An 18,234-nucleotide genomic window follows, 5' to 3' on the forward strand; every position below is an offset into this window, starting at 1 on the left:
CTCAAACTCCTGGGCTCAAGTGATCCTCCTGCCTCAGCCTCCTGAGTAGCTGGGACTACAGACACATGCCACCGTGCCTGGCTAATTTTTTGATTTTTTTTTTTATAGAGACGGGGTCTTGCTATGTTGCCCAGGCTGGTCTCGAATTCCTGGCCTCAGGTGATCCTCCTGCCTTGTCCTCCCAAAGTGCTAGGATTACAGGTGTGAGCCACTGTGCCCAGCCTAGAATGTTTTTATCAATAAAAATTTCATAGAATGTTAAAGATCTTTATAAAACACAGTATTTTCAGTTAACTGAAAAATAACAAAATATGCACAGATTCAGAAAACATTGATTTTACTTATTACAGATCAATTATTAATAGCAGTTACATATATGCTGAGCCTAAATTCCTCTGGAGTGTTCTAAACCTAGCATACCATCTCAAATCTTCATTTATTTTGTGCGTAATTTCTTCTGCAACAACTACAGAGCTTAAATAGGTTCTCCTGGCTCTCAAATCAAATGACCCTTCAGAGACTCCCTGTCTTGAGAAACCAGGTTGGGGAAAGGCCAGTCTTCCTGTTCAAGGCTCTATGTTTTGCAAAACTCTGCTGTTGAAGCTGGTTTCGAGTCTTCATTTGATTGCAGTTTTAGTGAGTCATGAAGAGTACAGGCACTGCTCATTGAATGAACTGTTGAGGTTCAAGCCATGGAAAGCCAGTGTTGTGGGCGGTAAGAAAGGGTATCCTTTGGAAGAGTCTCGGTAGGTCTTCTATTCCAGTCTCGCAGGGTAGAACTGAAAATCGTGTGCTGCAGCCAATCCCCGCCTGAGCAAGGAAGCAAAGGGGAAAAACCCCTGTGCTTGCAGTCCTGCCAGGGTGAGCCTCATCTTCAGTCTTAGACAACCCTTTAGTGGGATTTTTCTTAAGGTGAAGAATTCAAAAGACTCCAGACACATCTTAATTTTAGTAAGACACTTGTTAAATTGGTTGAAAAGAGTAATTCTGTGTTAACACCTAAACAAAAGAAAAAGCCTCTTAATAACATAACTAAAAAAAATGTTAAGTAATAAATCCATGATAGATTTGCTTTAATTGTACAGACTTCGTATCATGTGGCAGCCCAGAAATACATATAAAAACACAATTAAAATCAAACACTTTACACACAGACACGTACATACACATGCCTTAGTGCCTATTATATTTTCAGAAGGGAACATAGTGAAATGTGTTCATAACCTGCCTTAAGGAGGAGGAACATAAGGGGAGCAGCCCTAGGGAATGAACAGCCAGTGATGTTCAGACAGACACCATCTTCCTCTCGTTCTCATTTACTTAGTTCTGTTTTTCTTGTAAAAATATTAGAAACTAATATTTTAGAAATCTGCTATATTCCAGAAGCATCGCTTTTCTTTTTCAGAGGAAATCAAGTCTGTAAACCAGACGTCCTAGGTGTATTTTTAATAAGCAATGGTTCCACAATTAAATGAAAATCCTGTAACTTTTAATATTCTCTGCCTTTCCAACATTTAAGAAAAAACACAATGCCCTTCATGATTTAAGAAACAAAAGTTTTACAGCTCCACATCTGATAAATCCTAAATTGTATGATTAGCATGAGGCGGGCCTCTGAACATTGGTAGACGTCTCCAAAGATAAATTTAATTGGATTTTGGTTTTTCCCTTTATAATCTTTGGTCTTTGCACTTATCTCGTTTATTTACCTGTCAGACAGAAGGCCCGAGGGTTTACCCTTCTGACACTGCATTACCGCGTTTGAGAGGATTTTATTCTTACTAACCGACTCTGAAAACGTCCTCTACTGTCTCTCATTTTGCATTATTTTGGCCACTGAGCTTCTGGAGTGAGGAGGCACGCCATGTTTCCTTCTGTGTCTAGAGAGGAAAAATGAAAAATCAGTAACTACGTCAACAAAGGTTGGCCCTTTAAAAAAAACAAAAAGACTCTTCCTCGGTTTCCCCGCAAGGACAAAGCTGAGGAGCCGCGGAGCATGTTTAACGGCTGCCTCCCTTTCTCTCCGTAGAGGTCGCGGCGGACGGTAGCAGTGCGGGCGCGTGGGCTCGGGCAGGTAGCGAGGGGCACGTTCCTCCTGCAGAAGACGGTGCTGGTTCTCGCAGCACCCGTGGACGCGGGAGCCGGCCCCGGCGGCGAGCCAGGAGCCCCGGCCTCCCTGCCCGCCCGCACGGTACGCAGCCCGCCCCTCCTCCCCCTGGCACAGGCCCCCGGCCCCGCGCCGGGACTCGGCACGGCAGGGCGGGCAGTGCCCACCGCCCCGGGCGGCCCGCGCAGGTAAGTGCCGCCTGCGGCCCGGCGGCGCCGCCGCAACCTGCAGCCCCCGGGAGGCCAGATTCCCGCAGGCGCACCCGCAGGCCCGGGCTGTCCCCGCCGCGGGCAGGGGCTCGTCGCCGAGCACCGTCTCTGGAAGAGCGCTGGTGATCCCACGGCAGCCACGCACCTTCCAGCGCAAGACTCGCCCCACCCTGGCCCGCACCTCCCCGGAACCCGCAGGAGGAGACGGCGTCCCGCTGGGGGCAGTTCTGCCCCTCTGGGCGGGATGCCGGCCTCGGGGGTCCCCTTTGGTCCCTGTGCCTGAACGCCTCCTGCGGTGTGGCCCCTTGTGGTCCACGCAGTTTTGGGCTTAAAGACGTAAAAGTGCGGTTTTTCACATGCCACAGTCTTTGACCGTAAGCGGCTACTGAGCAAGCGCCCTCCTCGGTGGGCCGCGGGAGCGACTGAGGTTTTCGAGGAGGACGCTGACGTCGCTCCTGCCCCCTGTGCTGTGACGCCGCGGCGTCGCCACGCGCGCTCCGCTGGGGAAATGCCGGAGGCGGCGCTGTGCTCCGCTGACGTGTTTCCGCAGCGGGGACCGCGTCCTGCAGGTCACGTGTGCACGGTGCTCGGTTTCTTGCGCGCATCTGGCACAATCGCGAACGAGCGTCCTGCTCACGCGCTGCGGCGCTCACGGGTCGCAGGAGGGCGCCCTCTAGCTTCTCCCTGCGTCCAGGTGACATTTGCAACCAGAAAAAGTCATTGGGTCTTTTCATTGAGCATCAGCAAAATCAAAACTGGTGTGAAGCAATTAACGACGCCCGCCGTGGGAATGTTTTATTCCCTGGCAGAAGTTAAATTACTGAATTTTTAGATTAGGCATTCTAAAAAGGTCCTGAATTTCAATAGTGTAAACAATTCACTGCATTTTCAAAATCGACCTTTCCTGCAGCTAAAGTGCTTTTCTTTTTAAACTCTTTCTTTCTTTCTTTTTGCTGGTGAAAGAAGCCGATTGCTTGGTTCTTTCTCCACCACCTGTCGGGTCCCTTCTGCACGCCTGTGTCCTCTCATCCCACGCCTGTTCCCTCCTGCTGGTGACAGAGTCTAGACTGGGCTGCTCTCCCAGCCTTGCCTTCTCTGCGGCTGACTGTGTTTCCTCATTTGCTTCCCTGCTGCTGTTCTGAGACCACCTCGTGTGACCAGAACAGTACTATCTGTCGGTTGTTTGTCACTCTGTACACATACACGCACATACATGTGTATGCATATATATCTAATGCTATCCAGTGATACATATGCATATATATTAGAATTTCAAAAAGGATAGTTTTAGAAACGGGAGGGTAGGCGGAGTTGAATCCCAATTCTGCCAGGAAACCGCTCATTGCTGCAGTGAAGAATGTGCTTGTTGCCAGTTAAGGATTTAGAGCTAAGTGAACAGCTTGGCCACCTCTCTCGGACTTCGACTGACATACAGACACATTTTGCACACGGGCTGCGCTCGTTCTCCACTTCACAGAGTGCGTGGGTGCCTGGGTGCTGTCCCGTGGGGTCCCACCTGCACCTGGCCCCCTCTCCGGGGGTGGAGATGGCCACCCGCCTGTGGGAATTCCCACGTGTGGCCGGGTCCAGGGTGTGGCCACGCTTCGGGACGGTTACCCCATCTCTCCCGTCCACCCTGGTCGGGGATCCTGATCCCCTTCCGCCCACATGCCAAGCCACAAACTTGCCATGGCCGGAGGACTCACCTGTTGCTGTCTTCACCCCACATGCTCCCAGACGAGTACTCGGGGCGAGACCACCTCTCCCCAGACTTCTACGAAGAGTCAGAAACCGACCCTGGCGCCGAGGAGCTCCGGGCCCGCATCTTTGTGGCTCTCTTCGACTATGACCCGCTCACCATGTCCCCAAACCCAGACGCCGCCGAGGAGGAGCTTCCCTTCAAAGAAGGACAGATCATCAAGGTGGGCTCAAAGGGGACGCAGTGCGGGTGCACGAGGGTCTGGGCTCGGCGGGGTGGAGCCTGACGCCGGGCAGCTCAGACGTTCCGGTGCCGGCCATGCTGGCCAGGGCCTCTGCCCCGGCGGGGTCATCCCGGCGTCTGCTCACGGGTGGGAAGGGGCAGTGCCTTCACCGCTTTGCCTTACAGAGTTGTGTGCACACACGCACACGTGCACACAGACACGCCTAGATATGTCCTGTGGACCACAGACTCCATTAGGTCCTGTGTCGTTGAGAAAAAGACTTCTCACCGCACAAGACCTAAGCCGCAGGCAGGCCAGGAGGAAGAGGGGAGGGAGCGAGGCTGGGGTCACCACGCCTTAGACCCTTGACACAACCAGACGGGTGGGCTGTTTCCTGTCCCCTTTCCTGTCCTGCCTTCTGAGAGGAGGGGCCGTGTGAGTCCAGAGTCGGGGAGTGAGAGGAAGCGTGCAGCCCCGTAGGGGAGGAGAAAGGGGGCCTTGAACCCTGGTTCACAACTTCGGAGCACGTCCAGACAGCCAGCGTTTGACAGTGGTCAGAGTGCCTGGCGCGCGGCTCTGTCTTGTGACGGGGGAGCCCACTTCGGGGGGACGGAAGCACCGCTACGTGCGGCCGACGCAGCCCTTCCGCGTGCAGCGTGGTCTCGCCCCGCGTGCCTTTACCTGCCTGAGTTCAGCCGAGCAGAGGCCCGTCAGATGGGGAGCTCAGCAAGTTGCCCAAACCCCGGGGTCACCGAGTGAGGGTCACACGTCCGCATCCACGGCAGGCCGGGGGCAATTTACGTAGGTGACCTGGGCCATTCTGCAAGTACGTGCTAAGGATATTCCTCACTGTACACGCGACTCCACTGTAAGTGGGGCCGATGGATATTTCTGGACCAACGCCGTAACCTGTTTGATTTTCCCCGCGGCTCTAGGTTTACGGTGATAAAGATGCCGACGGGTTCTACCGCGGGGAGACCTGTGCCCGGCTCGGCCTCATTCCGTGCAACATGGTCTCCGAGATCCAGGCAGACGACGAGGAGATGATGGATCAGCTTCTCAGACAAGGCTTCCTCCCTCTGAACACGCCTGTGGAGAAGATAGGTAAGCGGACCCCGCTCAGCCGTGGCCGATGCGTCTCACGGCGCGAAGCGCCTGCAGCTCGGAGCGGGAGGTGAGGAGACCCCAGTTTGCATCTCTGCGCGTGCTAGAGTCGTGTGAAAATTCACCACTCTACAAACCAGGGTCGCAGCGCGCCTGCATTCAGGGACATACACACACCTGAATGCTTGCGGAAACACAGATGATCTTCTGATGAAAGATGGAGTACAGCCTTGCTTGCTCAAAGTCTATCACATCTAGAAAACAAATGATTAACTGCTTTTTGGTAACGTCCTTGAACATCAGCCTGTGTATGATAAACATCCAGGGGTGACGGGTAGTGCTACACCTTCCATTCTTCAGGTGGATTTTGCTTCTCTAAAAGGCACAAAAACTCATTACTCTTTGATTTGGATAGACACTAGACGTCATTTATCTGGAACCAGTCTGCAAGCACCAGTGAGAAAAGAGAAAACTATTTTCAGTGAGTTTTAAGTAACGTGACATTTATGATCTTTGTTTTTTTCACCAAGTGCAGAGAAAATCTACTCATTAAAAGAGTCTCTACTTTTTCTAAATAGCTATGGAGAGATCAGTTCATGTCATTTGTATTATATTTAAGGATTAATATTTCAAAACATTAGATGCACTTTTCTTTTTTTTGGAGACAGAGTCTCACTGTGTTGCCCGGGCTGGAGTGCAGTGGCATCAGCCTAGCTCGCAGCAACCTCCAACTTCACTAACCCTCTTACGCATATCAATAGCTCACGTTTTACGTTCTGGGAAGGGGGAAGAGTACTAGGGCGAAAGTGTCAGAATGTGGGGTCTGAGGCCACTGGCCCAAGGCAGAGCATTTTCTAAGGATTGCGCCCAGGAGCATGGGGCTTTTACACGATGGTAGGTCTCCGTCACGTTGGCCCAGTGTGGCAGTAGAAGGGGGATACTGCTGATTTTGGAATGACTTTACGTGGCTTTCCTGTCCCCCTTGTGACCTACGCAGAGAGAAGCAGGAGGAGTGGCAGGCATCACGCGGTGTCGACACGGAGAATGGTGGCTCTGTACGACTACGACCCGAGAGAAAGCTCGCCCAACGTGGACGTGGAGGTGCCAGCCCCGTGTCCCCTCCCTACCGCCCCAACCCACACCGTGCACCCGCACGGGCAGAGCTGCTCTGGACCCACCACCCTGAAACCGTGTGCCCTCAGCCCTCGCCCCTGCCCGTGGGCCGTCGTGGGAAGGGCCACCAGGCCAATGAATGGCCAGTGTGGACAGGAGGCGTCTTGTTCCCCGGGGCCCGATTTTCCTGTCCTGCTACAGAAAGAGCAATTTGTGACCCACATCTGATGGGGATGGCAGCGTAGGGTCGTCTCTGGGAGACGAGCAGAAACCCATCGCAGGTGGTCAGCGAAGAACAGCAAAGCAATAAGGTCCCCTGACATTAACAGAAAAGCAGAGGGGACAGCAGCGATGTGCTAGGTGCACGAGGCCTGGTCCATCCTGGGCTCCCCGGCTTCACGAAGGCCGACCGCCATCCGCCTTCAGAGGTGAAAGATGAGGTCTTCGCTCTGCGGAGCTCTTGCTTAGACACTCATGGACTTCATTGTCTCATTTTCATGGTTAGAAATAAGACGCTGGTTTCTTTTTAAAGTGTGCTCTACTAGGTTTCTGTTTCCACGTTCTGCTGCGTAACTGGCTGCAGTGTGCTGGGCAGTCTGATGGCTGAGGACGGGGAGACTTTCTCAGCACTGCGTCCCTGCCTCGAGGCTGGTCCACGGCGCAGAGTAGTCACTTAATAAACAGGCATTTAGTTAATAATCGGGTAGACTTTTTAATACTGAGTGAAAGGACGCTTATGCAATGGTCCTTTTCTCTGATGTTCCAGGTTTTTAAAGTTAACTTTCACTAGTTTTAAAAATGTATTACCAATAGAAAACAGTAATAATCTTGAATTTTGGCCAAAAATGAAAGCACTGCAGCATTTTCCTTTCAGGTTGACATTATCTGGATTTGTATTTACTTTCTAGAAGACGATGCATAGAGCCACTTGTTAGCTTTGTGCCTTTCCTCTTTATTTGGCTAAAAGAGTAGATTAATACCAAAATTTCTCAAATAGTAAGAGAAATCACAAAAAACTTATTTTTTTAAAATCAAAAGTATTTTTTTAATTTACATAGATTCAGGGGGTACAAGTGGTTTTTGTTGCGTGTGAACCGCACAGTGGAGAAGTCTGGGCGTTTAGCATGCCGTCACCTGGACGGTGCGCGTCGAACCTGATGGGTGACTTTCCATCCCGCAGCCCCCGCCACCCTCCCCGTCCGAGTCACCAATGTCCGTTAAGTTTTTAGAACAACTACTTTGCGCAGGAAAAGACTGTTAACTTTATGTTCCCTTTCTCCAGGCTGAACTTACATTTTGCACGGGAGATATTATTACTGTTTTTGGTGAAATTGATGAAGATGGATTTTATTATGTAAGTTTTTGAACCATCAGGAGGCAGCATTTCATTCATTTTGCATTCTTTTTTTGCTTGTCTGTTCTCTTGATGCTAGCTGTGGTTTGCTGAAAAGGTCGCCTCATTTGCTCGTCTCTCTTCACTGAGTTGTATGTAACGTAGAAAGCCGGTAAGGTGATCTTCAATGTTCTTTCTTTGCGAATGATGGCATTTTCAGTATGTGTAAACTGTCAACAAAGTAAGTGCACTGATATTCTTACATTCAAAAATTGTTGCCACCCAAACCTCTATAAAACAATTTTCCAGATGTTTTATTGCATAGGTAAGAAATAAATTTTCTTACAGGGAAAGTAAGAAATACAAACAAACAGGAAAGAAAGAAAACCCCATAGATTTTAAAACTCCTCCTGTACCTTCCATCCCAGAGTTCCAGCGAGCCACTGTTAGCAGTGCCTGGGCCGTCTGCTGCCTTTCCTGTTCCCACGGAGTGCGTCTCCCCCATTCCCTGGAGCACTGACCAGAAGCCCACAGGGCCACTTAGGAGGTGGCTGGCCCCTGCCCACCCCATGCAGTGGTGGAGAGCCCAGTGGGGGGCCCACCTTGCATTATGCTTCCACCTACCCCCACTTTTTTTTTTTTTTTCAAATCAGAGTGGCCAAGAAACTACTAAGCCCTGACATGGCAAATTTCTCTTTGAGTCAAGCAGATTTTGCAACCTCAACCCCATGTGGAATTTCCAGCCTCCCTTCTCTGCCTGGTTTCTGATTTTTAAGATTGTAGTACTTAGGATACTTGTACTTTGTCACATTTGTTGCAAATTCATACTTTGTCACATTTGTTGCAATATTTCTTTCTAGATCATCCTCTACTTTTAAACTTTTCGTTATTTTTGTTTCCTTATTTTTTCTGGCAAAAATTTTAAGTTTGTATGTGGTCTGATTTTTCTGCCCTTGGGGGTTGGTCATCCTTAAAAAGTTCTTCAAGGTGTTAGAAATAAGCACTGTGTTTTGCTTCATTGATTTTATAGTTTCATTTTTCGTATGTAAATTTCAAGTGGCTAACTTTATTTTTTTCTTAGTTGGGAGAACTAGTGTCTCAATACCATTTATTAAATAATGTGTGCTTTCCCTTCTTAAAAAAATTTTTTTAAAAATTTGAGACAGGGTCTCGCCTTGCTGCTCAGGCCAGAGTACAGTGGTGTCATCGTAGCTCACAGCAGCCTCAAACTCCTGGGCTCAAGTGATTCTCCTGCCTCAGCCTCCCGAGTAGCTGGAATTACAAGCGGGCACCACCATGCCCGGCTAATTGTTCTATTTTTTTTTGTAGACATGGGGTCTTGTTCTTGCTCAGGCTGGTCTCGGATTCCTGGCCTCAAGCAATCCTCCTGGCTTGGCCTCCCAAAGTGCTAGGATTACAGGTGTCAGCTACTGTGCCCAGCCTATTAGCTTTATTATATATATTAAATTCCTTAGAGCATATAAATGCAGAGACTCTTCATAAACTTTTATATTACTCTATGCTGTCTCAATTACTGTATTTTTATAATGCATTTAGATATTCGGGAGGAATCATTTTGTACAGAGTCCCACCCCCACAGCAAACCCATAATTTTTTGTCTAGAGGTGCATTTGGTTTGTGGATTAAACTAGAGGAAAACTGACATCTTATAATATTGTCTTTCAATTCTGACAAATGGCACGTGCGTCCTTTTTTAAAATTTTCCCTTTCATCTGTCAGGAAAGATTCATCGATTTATTCTTACACATCCTTTATATGTTACAAGTTCATCTCATGAATTTTACAGATCTTATTGCTATTTTCAATGATTCCCCCACCCCCCGGTGTATATTCCAATGGTTATTTAGAAAATATGTTGGAAATGTGTGCGTTCCCACAAATCATTTCTGAATGCATTTATTTATATCTGTTGTCATTTGATTCCCTTGCGTCCCCCAAATCGTGACTATTTTGTCTCTTCTTCACCAATACTTATAATTGTCGTCTCTTTTTATCATCTTACTGCATCATTCAGAATAATTCTGAGTAACGATGGTGCGGGAATCTGTGACTTGTCATGTGTTTTAGGAGGAATACCACTAATATTTCACACTATTATACACAGGCTAGACTATCCGTAAAGGTAGATGGTCTTTATAGTTTAAGAAAGTATCCTGTTTTAGTTTGCTATGCTTATTTTTCATCAGTAAATTACTGGTCATCATATATAATTATTTCTTTAAAGCACTGGATTTGATTTGCTAGCATTTTATTCAGAAGTTATTAATATATTTGTATTCCAGAAATAATATTGGTCTGTATTCTTTGGAGTATTTTTGCTGTGGTTTTCGGTGTCAGGATTATGCTAGAATTACTGAATAAGAATCTTCCAATCTTTTTTATGCTCTGGAACAGATTACATAACATGGAATTACTGTTGTTTGAAGGTTATTAGAAAATCTTTTAGGTTCAGTATCTTTTTAGGATGTGGTTGCACAAGTTTTCATTTGCTTAAATGGGTAGCTTCTTATTGAGTCAATTTTTAAAAGTTTTTTGTATATTTAGAAAAACATGCCTTTCATTTAGATTGTCAAGTGTATGATCAGAATTGGCACGGTATTTTCTCAAAGTTTTAAAATACTTTTCTAATTTGTTATCTGCATGTTTCTATTCCTAAGTTTTACCTTCTTCACTTTCTTGAAAAGTCTTGCCTAAGTTTTTATCTTATAGTGGGAATCAGATCTAAATTAGCTTTTTCTCTCTCCTCCAGATAGTCGTAGTATCATTTTGTTGGTCGGTTTCACTGCATGGACTGCCCAGTCCAGTCTGTTTGCTTTTATTATTTCTTATTTGATCAACAATAACAGGGAACCCCTAATTTATACCAAAAATCTTAGATTTCTTGGAACTCTTACTCTCTGACACGTCTAGTCTTAAACATCTAAGGAGCGCCAACTCTCCAATGTTTGATGGGTCCCAATACCGTAGGGTCCTCCCGTCCTCTTCTCAGCACAGCCGTGGGGAAGGGCGTGTGTGAGCAGGGCGTGAGGCCCCGCCCGCCACCCTGGCCGGCCTTCCTCCCTTTGCTCTTCCCTCATCTCCGTCACCCTCCCTAAGTCAGTGCCTCTGATCCTTCAAGACTTCCAGCACCCCATAATATCTTAGACCTCATGCTGTCCTTGCATGGCCCAGCGTCTCCACACCCCAAATATTAAATCACATACTTCATGTGTCGAAAGGGGTCCGTGAAGGGGCCTCGAAAGCATGAAGACAGGGTTGGGCGTCAGGCCGCCCAGGGCACGGAGAAGAGAGGGGGGAGAACAGGTTTTGACGTTTTCTGCCTTTCAGCCCATCCCAGTTCTGGTTGGATATCGGGTCTCTGGATGGTTAACATTTGGCCTTAAATACAGAAATGGAAGGAGGCTCGGGAGAGGGGCAGAGATCAGATGACAGAGGGCCCGTAGGGAGGATAGTGTCCAGACAGAGTTTTCTTGCAGAAAAAGCTGCTCTGTGAAGGGTTTTAAAGGCAGATTTCGAGGGAGGCGGGGTGGGGCTGGGGGCGGGGAACGCGGCCTGAACTGGGACGGTGTCGGAGAAGCCAGACACAGGCAGAGTCAAGATGACCTTACGCGGGGCTCAGACTGTCATTTGGGGGGAAGGTGTGTCCTCCGGGAGCAGCCCCAGATTCTGACCACGGTGACGAGCACCCTTGGCAACACAGGGACAAGGACACAGTTGAACAGAAAATGTGGTTTAGGAGCTCAAGGAGTACGAACAGGACATCCGAGCCTGTCGCTGGAATGTGACTCGTGCGGAAGCAGTCGTGCCACAGACCCCGAGTGGTGGCACAGCGCGGGAGGCAGCAGGGGCGAGGAGGTGGTGATGTGGTCCTTGTGCCCTTCTGACCAGTGCTTTAATAGGACTCTGCGTGTCAGGCCCAAAGGGCCAGAGAGAGAGAGAGAGCGGTGCAGGCAGTTCCACTCACGATCTGCTCCGTGGGCCAGAGCAGGGGCTGGCCTGGGGCCTGGGGCCCGGAGCTGCAGGACTTGGCGTAGGTCGGTTTGCACAGGCCTCTTTGGTGTGAGCGTTGATACTGGCAGAGATTTGTGCGTAAAGCTGTGGGTTTTCATAGAAATACAAGCCAGCCACTCTGGTGCTCACCCAAAGGAAGTGTCTTTGCCAAGGCTGGAGGGGAAAGCTGGCGGTGCTGGACCTGCTGAGGAGACTGGGCTGGACATAAATTTGAGTGTCCCCCTACGTAGGGAGTATTGGAAACCCTCGAGAGGAAGAGACCTCCAGAGGTACGTGTACAGTTAACAGCACAGACTGTCTGGAAAGTCCCTTAAGTTACACCTGCAGAGAAGGATGAGCTAATAATGGGGCCCGGGAGAGAGACTGAGGGGCCCAAGGATGAATCCGAGAGGGGATCTTCAAGGTCCAAGCAGAAGAGTGGGCTGGGTAGTGTGTGGGGCAGCACCTCTGCACTGGGCAGGATTGTCGGACAGGAAGACGTGCAAGGTACACGGGGCTGCTTTTTTTGTCGTCAGTTTTTTATGTCTGTGGCAAAATCTACATAACAGAATTTACCATCTGAACCATTTTTAAGTGTCCAGTCCAGTAGTGTTCCGCACATTCATGCTGTGCAGCCATCACCATCGTCCTCCTCCAAACGCTTTTATCTTGCAAAAGTAGAACTCTGAACCCGTTAAACACTAGCTCCCCATATCACCCTCCCAGACCCTGGCAAGCTCCATTCTACTTTGTCTCTGCATCTGATACACTCGGGACCTCGTGTAAGGGGATCCTACAGTATTTGTCCTTTTGTGACTGACTGACTTCACTTAGCATAATGATGTTCTCAAGGTTCATCCACCTGTAGGGTGTGTCAGATTTTTTTCCTTTTTAAGGCTGAATACTATTCCATTCTATGTATATAGCATGTTTTGTTTATTCATTCGTCCAGTCAACACCTGGGTTTCGTCTACCTTTTGACTGTGCAAATACTGCAGCTGTGAACTTGGGCGTACAGGTATCTCTTTGGGACACCACTTTCAGTTCTTTCAGGTATATATTCAGAAGCGGCATTGTTGGATCACATGGCAATTCTACTTTTGAGGAACTGCTGTACTGTTTTCAAAAGCTGCTGCACCATCTGACATTCCCACCAGCAGTGCACGAGGTTCCAGTGTCTTCACATCTTCACCAAGAGTTATTTCTGTTCTGGTTTTTCTTGATAGCAGCCAACCTAATGGTAGGAGGTGGCTTTGTGGGGTTTTGATTTGCAGTTCCCTAATGATTAGTGATGAGCATATTCTCATGTGCTTGTTGGCCCTCTGAATCTTTTTGGAGAAATGTTTATTTTTTAATTGGATTTTGTCTTTTTGTTGAAGTTCTTTAGATATTTTGGGTATCATCCTTTAACAGATATGATTTGTAAATGTCCTCCAGTTCTGTAGGTTGCCTTATCACTCTGCTCATTGTGTCCTTTGATGCAGTTGTTTTTGATGTAGTAGACTGACCTTTTATGTTGTCACTCCCCAGACCTTGTGAACAGAAACCCATGCTGTTTGGGGTTGGTCACTTTGAACTTTGGGTTTGTGAGCCCCTTGGTGCAGTCGACCACCAGGCAGGTGGAGTTAGGGATCTGGACCCTAACTATGCACAGGCACAGATATGTAAATGAGTAGCAAGGTCGGGAAGGATGTGTACCCACCTGGAGCAGTAACCTGTGAGGTGTCAACAGACACTTTCATTTTCTCCACGTCGTTTGAATGTTCGCAGGGAGAGTGTATCCATGCATAAGCGGGAAGAAAAACAACCAAGCACAGGTCAGTGGCTCTTCAACTTGCTGGCGTGTTAGGCTCACCTGTTCACCACCCCTGAAGATAGATGTAATTGGTCCAGAATGGTGTGCCTGAGGGATATTTTATTTAAAGTTTTGTTTTTAATTGATACAAAATTGTACATATTTGTGGGGTACAATGTGATATTTCAGTACATACATTGTATAATGATCAAATCAGGCTAATTAGTGTACCCATCACCTCATATTTACTGTTTTTGTGGTGAGAACATTCAAAATCCTCTCTCCTAGCTATGCTGAAATACACATCACTGTTCGCTGGAGTCACCCTACCGTGCAACAGCACACCAGGACTTACGCCTCCAGTCTAACTGTGGCTTCGTCCCACTGACAAACCTCCCTCTCTCTCCCCCGCCCCCCCACTGAGAGATTTAAAAGCCCTGTAGGGACTCCGAGGTCAGCCAGGCTTGAGAACCACTAACTGAGCATTTCCTACAGGAGCCGGATCCTAAGAACCACCAAGCTCCTCCCCAGACAGGCAAAATCAGGACCCCAGGAGAGGGTCCCGGCCCCCTCGTGTCGCTGAGGTGGTTTTCACGATCAGGTTTGGGAACGCTGATCTAGAGCCTCTTCCCATCCCACCTCTTTCGAACCAGAACAAACGTGCCACGCATCTCAACTTTGAGCTGTATTCCTTTACCTAAAGCAGTAAGTGGGTTTCTGGAAAAATAAATAGTTCTTTGACTCACCCCTGTGTTTTTAGGGGGAGCTGAATGGGCAGAAAGGCCTTGTACCGTCAAACTTCCTGGAAGAAGTGCCTGCCGACGTGGAGGTCTACCTTTCTGACGCTCCGTCCCACCACTCTCAGGAAGCACCAGCGCGCTCCAAGGCAAAAAGGGTAAGCGACCACTTGGCCTTTCTAACCCTGTCCCGTGTTGCCGTGTGCTCTAACGCAGTCTGTGCACTGATATTTTTATATCTTGGGCCGAAAAGCATATACCCTGAATTTTTCTCTGCCCTTCCATGGGGGTTGTGCCTAAAAATTCTTAATTCTAAATGTTACTTGTTTCACTAAAAAATAACCCTTTCAACTCTAACCTGGCTTGACTCACAAAGGAACGTCCCATCTACATTTTAGATACACGTTCAGTTTAAGAGTGACGAGGGGAGAGCCCTTCAGGTTCAGTGGGCAAGAATGGCTGTTTGCCCTGTTAGGATTTTAGTCCTTTTGACAAAGATCCAAGAGCTTCCTAAGCATATTTAACTATTAGATTACATTCATGTTTAGTATCTCATTTTTATTTTATTTCATCACTGCGAGTTTTTATATATTATATTTTTATATATTATATATTTTTATTTCTTTGCTCATCTGCTTGGACACAGAAGAAGAGTGTTCATTTCACACCTTAATCAGGCAATGTAGCCTTCACGTAAGTGAGCAACTGAAGTTACCTATAAAGATACCAACTTAAGCTACCTTAAATGGACCAATGCGGTAGACTTAAGGCTTCACTGTGGGGTTAAAAAAAAGAAAAGAAATATGTCTCAAAACATTATTGGACCTAAAGTATTAGGATATTACTTGGTCTCAGTTGTAAAGCAACTGAATTTACAGTGAAACAAATCATCTTTAAAAATAATTTCCTACTATTTACAGTAAGAATATTTGAAAGGCCAACATTGGGAACATATTTCTTAAGAAGCTAATTGTTTGTTTACATAGAGTATTCCAATGTCTACTCATAATTAAAGCTGCATATTGCATTGTTAGCCACTCTTGGAAAAAGCACAACCTAACAAATATGTTTACTATAGGAAGTTTTACTTAGAATAATTTAAGATCAAGCACATGAGTAGTGAACAAAGATGATCTAGTGTTGGCTCTGAACCCTGTGGCCCTCGCTCCACCTTACGAGAGCACTGTGCTGCTCCTCAAAGCACAACCGTTCCAAACATGCAGAAGTTGGTGACAGACCAATTTGTTGGTATACCAATGCAATACTAAGTTTTATGAAACATGCAGCTCAAATGATTGCATTAGACGGAATAGCTGGTATCTTCAGGTGTACTTTGGGATGCTTTCCTAGGTGTTTTCCATTAGAATTAGACCTTGATTTTAAATCCAAGCAAGCTTGAAGCCCCTTGGCTTATATTTGCCTGCTGAATAATGAACACTCATATTAGCAAGCGGTTTGCTCTGGAGAGGCTAGGGAACTAGAGCAATGACGGTATGATATAAGCTTAGGCATGTATTTAACTGCAAAAATCAAGTGAGGTAAAGTTGTTATGCAACATACAAGAAAATTCTACCCCTTTGAAGCACTGTTGATTAAGCACTTACAGTATATTGAAATATTACCATGTGTTACACAGTGAGAAAAATTCACGTTCAATGATTTGGAAATAACAAAAGCATCCAAATAAGGGCCTTTAAGCTTTCTTTGATTGTAATTAAGGTTCATTTTAGTTTTTTTTTTCTTTCAACCAGTGTGCCATCTCCAATATTTCTATAATATACTAACCCAAGAATGCACTTTAACAATATCAGGATTTTATATAATCAAATAGTTTTCAAATACAGCAAAATTCCCTTTAAGATTACTGATGGGTACTCGGCCAACTTTACTATCAACCTAGTTTAAAATAACTTTTTTCCAACCCTGCTTTTGGTCTTAACTTATAAATTATTACCTTTGTTTTGCCAAATCAATGGCCACCCCCTCCCCCAAGACAAACTGAAAACCAAACATTTATGGCTAGACGCTCTCTCTCTGACGTGCTTTGGGAGAGGGTGTTCGCTTCTCATGGCATACGTTTAAAATTGAAAGAAGAAATGAACCACCCCGTTTTTCTTTCCTGGTGGGAATCGGGGCAGTACGATGTTACCAAGTGAATTGCTGTTGTTGGCGCTCACACACTCAATAAACTGTCACAATGTACCTACTAGGTTCCTCCTGAGGGTTCAGGGACAGCAAGGAGAGCTCCATCCCCCACAGTCCATCTCCATTCGGGGTCACCTCCGTCATCTATGGGTTCTGGTAGTCCTGGGAGAGGCAGGGAAATGTCCTCGAAAAAGAAAAAGGGGCTGCTTTCCAAAGGCAAGAAACTGCTGAAAAAGCTGGGTGCAGTGAAATGATTCATGTGCTATGGACAACTTCCAAATCTATGTAATTTTCTTTAATTCCAAACTAGGGCTTTCATGACTCAAGTACTTCCCAAAAAAACAATCTTCTCCCCTGACACCAGTAGAGAAATGCACTTTTGCACTACCATCCACTTTAAACCAACCGCGAGAACAAAGAGGGGCTGTTGCTCTCTCTCGGTCACCGCTGACACTCTGCTCTTTGTCCAAGGTCTGATTGGGAGGTGGGAGGGGATGTCTTATTTACAAACAGGGGGGCGAATAGCTATTTGTAGCTCACTCCCTACCTGTAATTCCAGTCTTTGTGCATTTGTCATCCACGCGTAAAGGAATGATTTTCAACCTTTCTCCCTTTTCAAAATGCTTGCCTCATAATGCATAACTTTCACTTTAACTCTGGTCTTGAAATTCCTAGTTTAATTCGCCTTGATGTTCTGCCTTATAAATGCACAATGATTTGTACTGTCTAATAAAAAATACAGTGTATACTTTGTATGTGTTGTGCATTCAGTGGTCTTCATCCTCACTGACACAATGGCTCGAAACCAAGTTGTACAGGCTGTGCATTTTAAGACACTGGTTTTAGTCTTTCAAAGCAAGCCAGGCAACACATAGAAAATGTTTACCTAATCATTCAAAAAAGAGAAAAGGAGAGAAAGTAACTTTGGTAAAGCACCAGTACTCCAACCTACCAGAAAGGTGATAATCTTCATTGCTTTCAGTGTTATATTTCGTGGCATATGGATTTCTGTTACTTTCATTATTTGTCAAAATGCCATATCCACATAATCAACAGTGAACAGCACACACACGTCAAGTAATCCACATAGTACATAAGCCACACCAAAAACATCCTAAAATCTGTTCAAAATGATTCCATACCCACCATCATTGGCATTTGAACAAAAGACTTACAAAGTTGCTGGCAGATGTATTTGATGGTTACTATTTTGTAATTCTTGTCCACTTGTAAATTGTTTTTACTCTTTATACATACTTTTCAGACTGCCTTTCTTTTGTAATTTATGGACGGTTTATAAAATGAATGATAAAGCTTTCCCCATTGTGTCTTCAAAAACTATTATAAATTGTAATATAATATGTGGTAGATTTATTAAAAGGAAATTACTCAATGTGTGGTTAAACTCTGTGTGGGTGTGTGCATGTGTACAGTTAGTGTAAACTATTTTCTAGAAATAAAATTTGTTATTTTATACAATACTGTTTATTCTGTATCTTTGTTTTAAACACCTCTCAAAAATAATCTTGACAACAGTCCACTCAGTATTTCTTGTATGTGAGAAATACTCATGTACAGACAGACTTCCAGGGTGAATTCAAACCAAATTTGTTAACATTTTCCTTTGGCAACTTTAGAATTCAAGTGAAATTTATAACGCGCTACACTGACTTAAATTAGGCCTCGGATTACGCAACAAGGACATACAGCTTACGTTAGACAACAGCAGTAATAAAAATATCTAAAAAAGAAGTCAAA

The 18,234-nt window shown here is 46.1% G+C and overlaps 1 protein-coding gene across 1 annotated transcript in view; it reads left to right on the forward strand.

Annotated features, from left to right (window-relative positions):
- The window catches only part of RIMBP2 (RIMS binding protein 2), an 88,905-nt gene extending 70,953 nt beyond the window's left edge, over positions 1–17,952 (forward strand). The window contains exons 14-19 of the mRNA XM_012657652.1: positions 4,054–4,238; positions 5,174–5,342; positions 6,340–6,443; positions 7,738–7,809; positions 14,355–14,489; positions 14,978–17,952. Of these exons, the coding sequence (XP_012513106.1) occupies positions 4,054–4,238; positions 5,174–5,342; positions 6,340–6,443; positions 7,738–7,809; positions 14,355–14,489; positions 14,978–15,004 (692 nt within the window). The 3' untranslated portion in view covers positions 15,005–17,952. The remainder of the gene's footprint in view (positions 1–4,053; positions 4,239–5,173; positions 5,343–6,339; positions 6,444–7,737; positions 7,810–14,354; positions 14,490–14,977) is intronic.
- Positions 17,953–18,234: the final 282 nt, after the last annotated feature.

The sequence above is a fragment of the Propithecus coquereli genome, unplaced genomic scaffold (genome assembly GCF_000956105.1).
Source record: "Propithecus coquereli isolate 6110/MARCELLA unplaced genomic scaffold, Pcoq_1.0 Scaffold556, whole genome shotgun sequence".
In the NCBI taxonomy this organism is placed as follows: domain Eukaryota; kingdom Metazoa; phylum Chordata; class Mammalia; order Primates; family Indriidae; genus Propithecus; species Propithecus coquereli.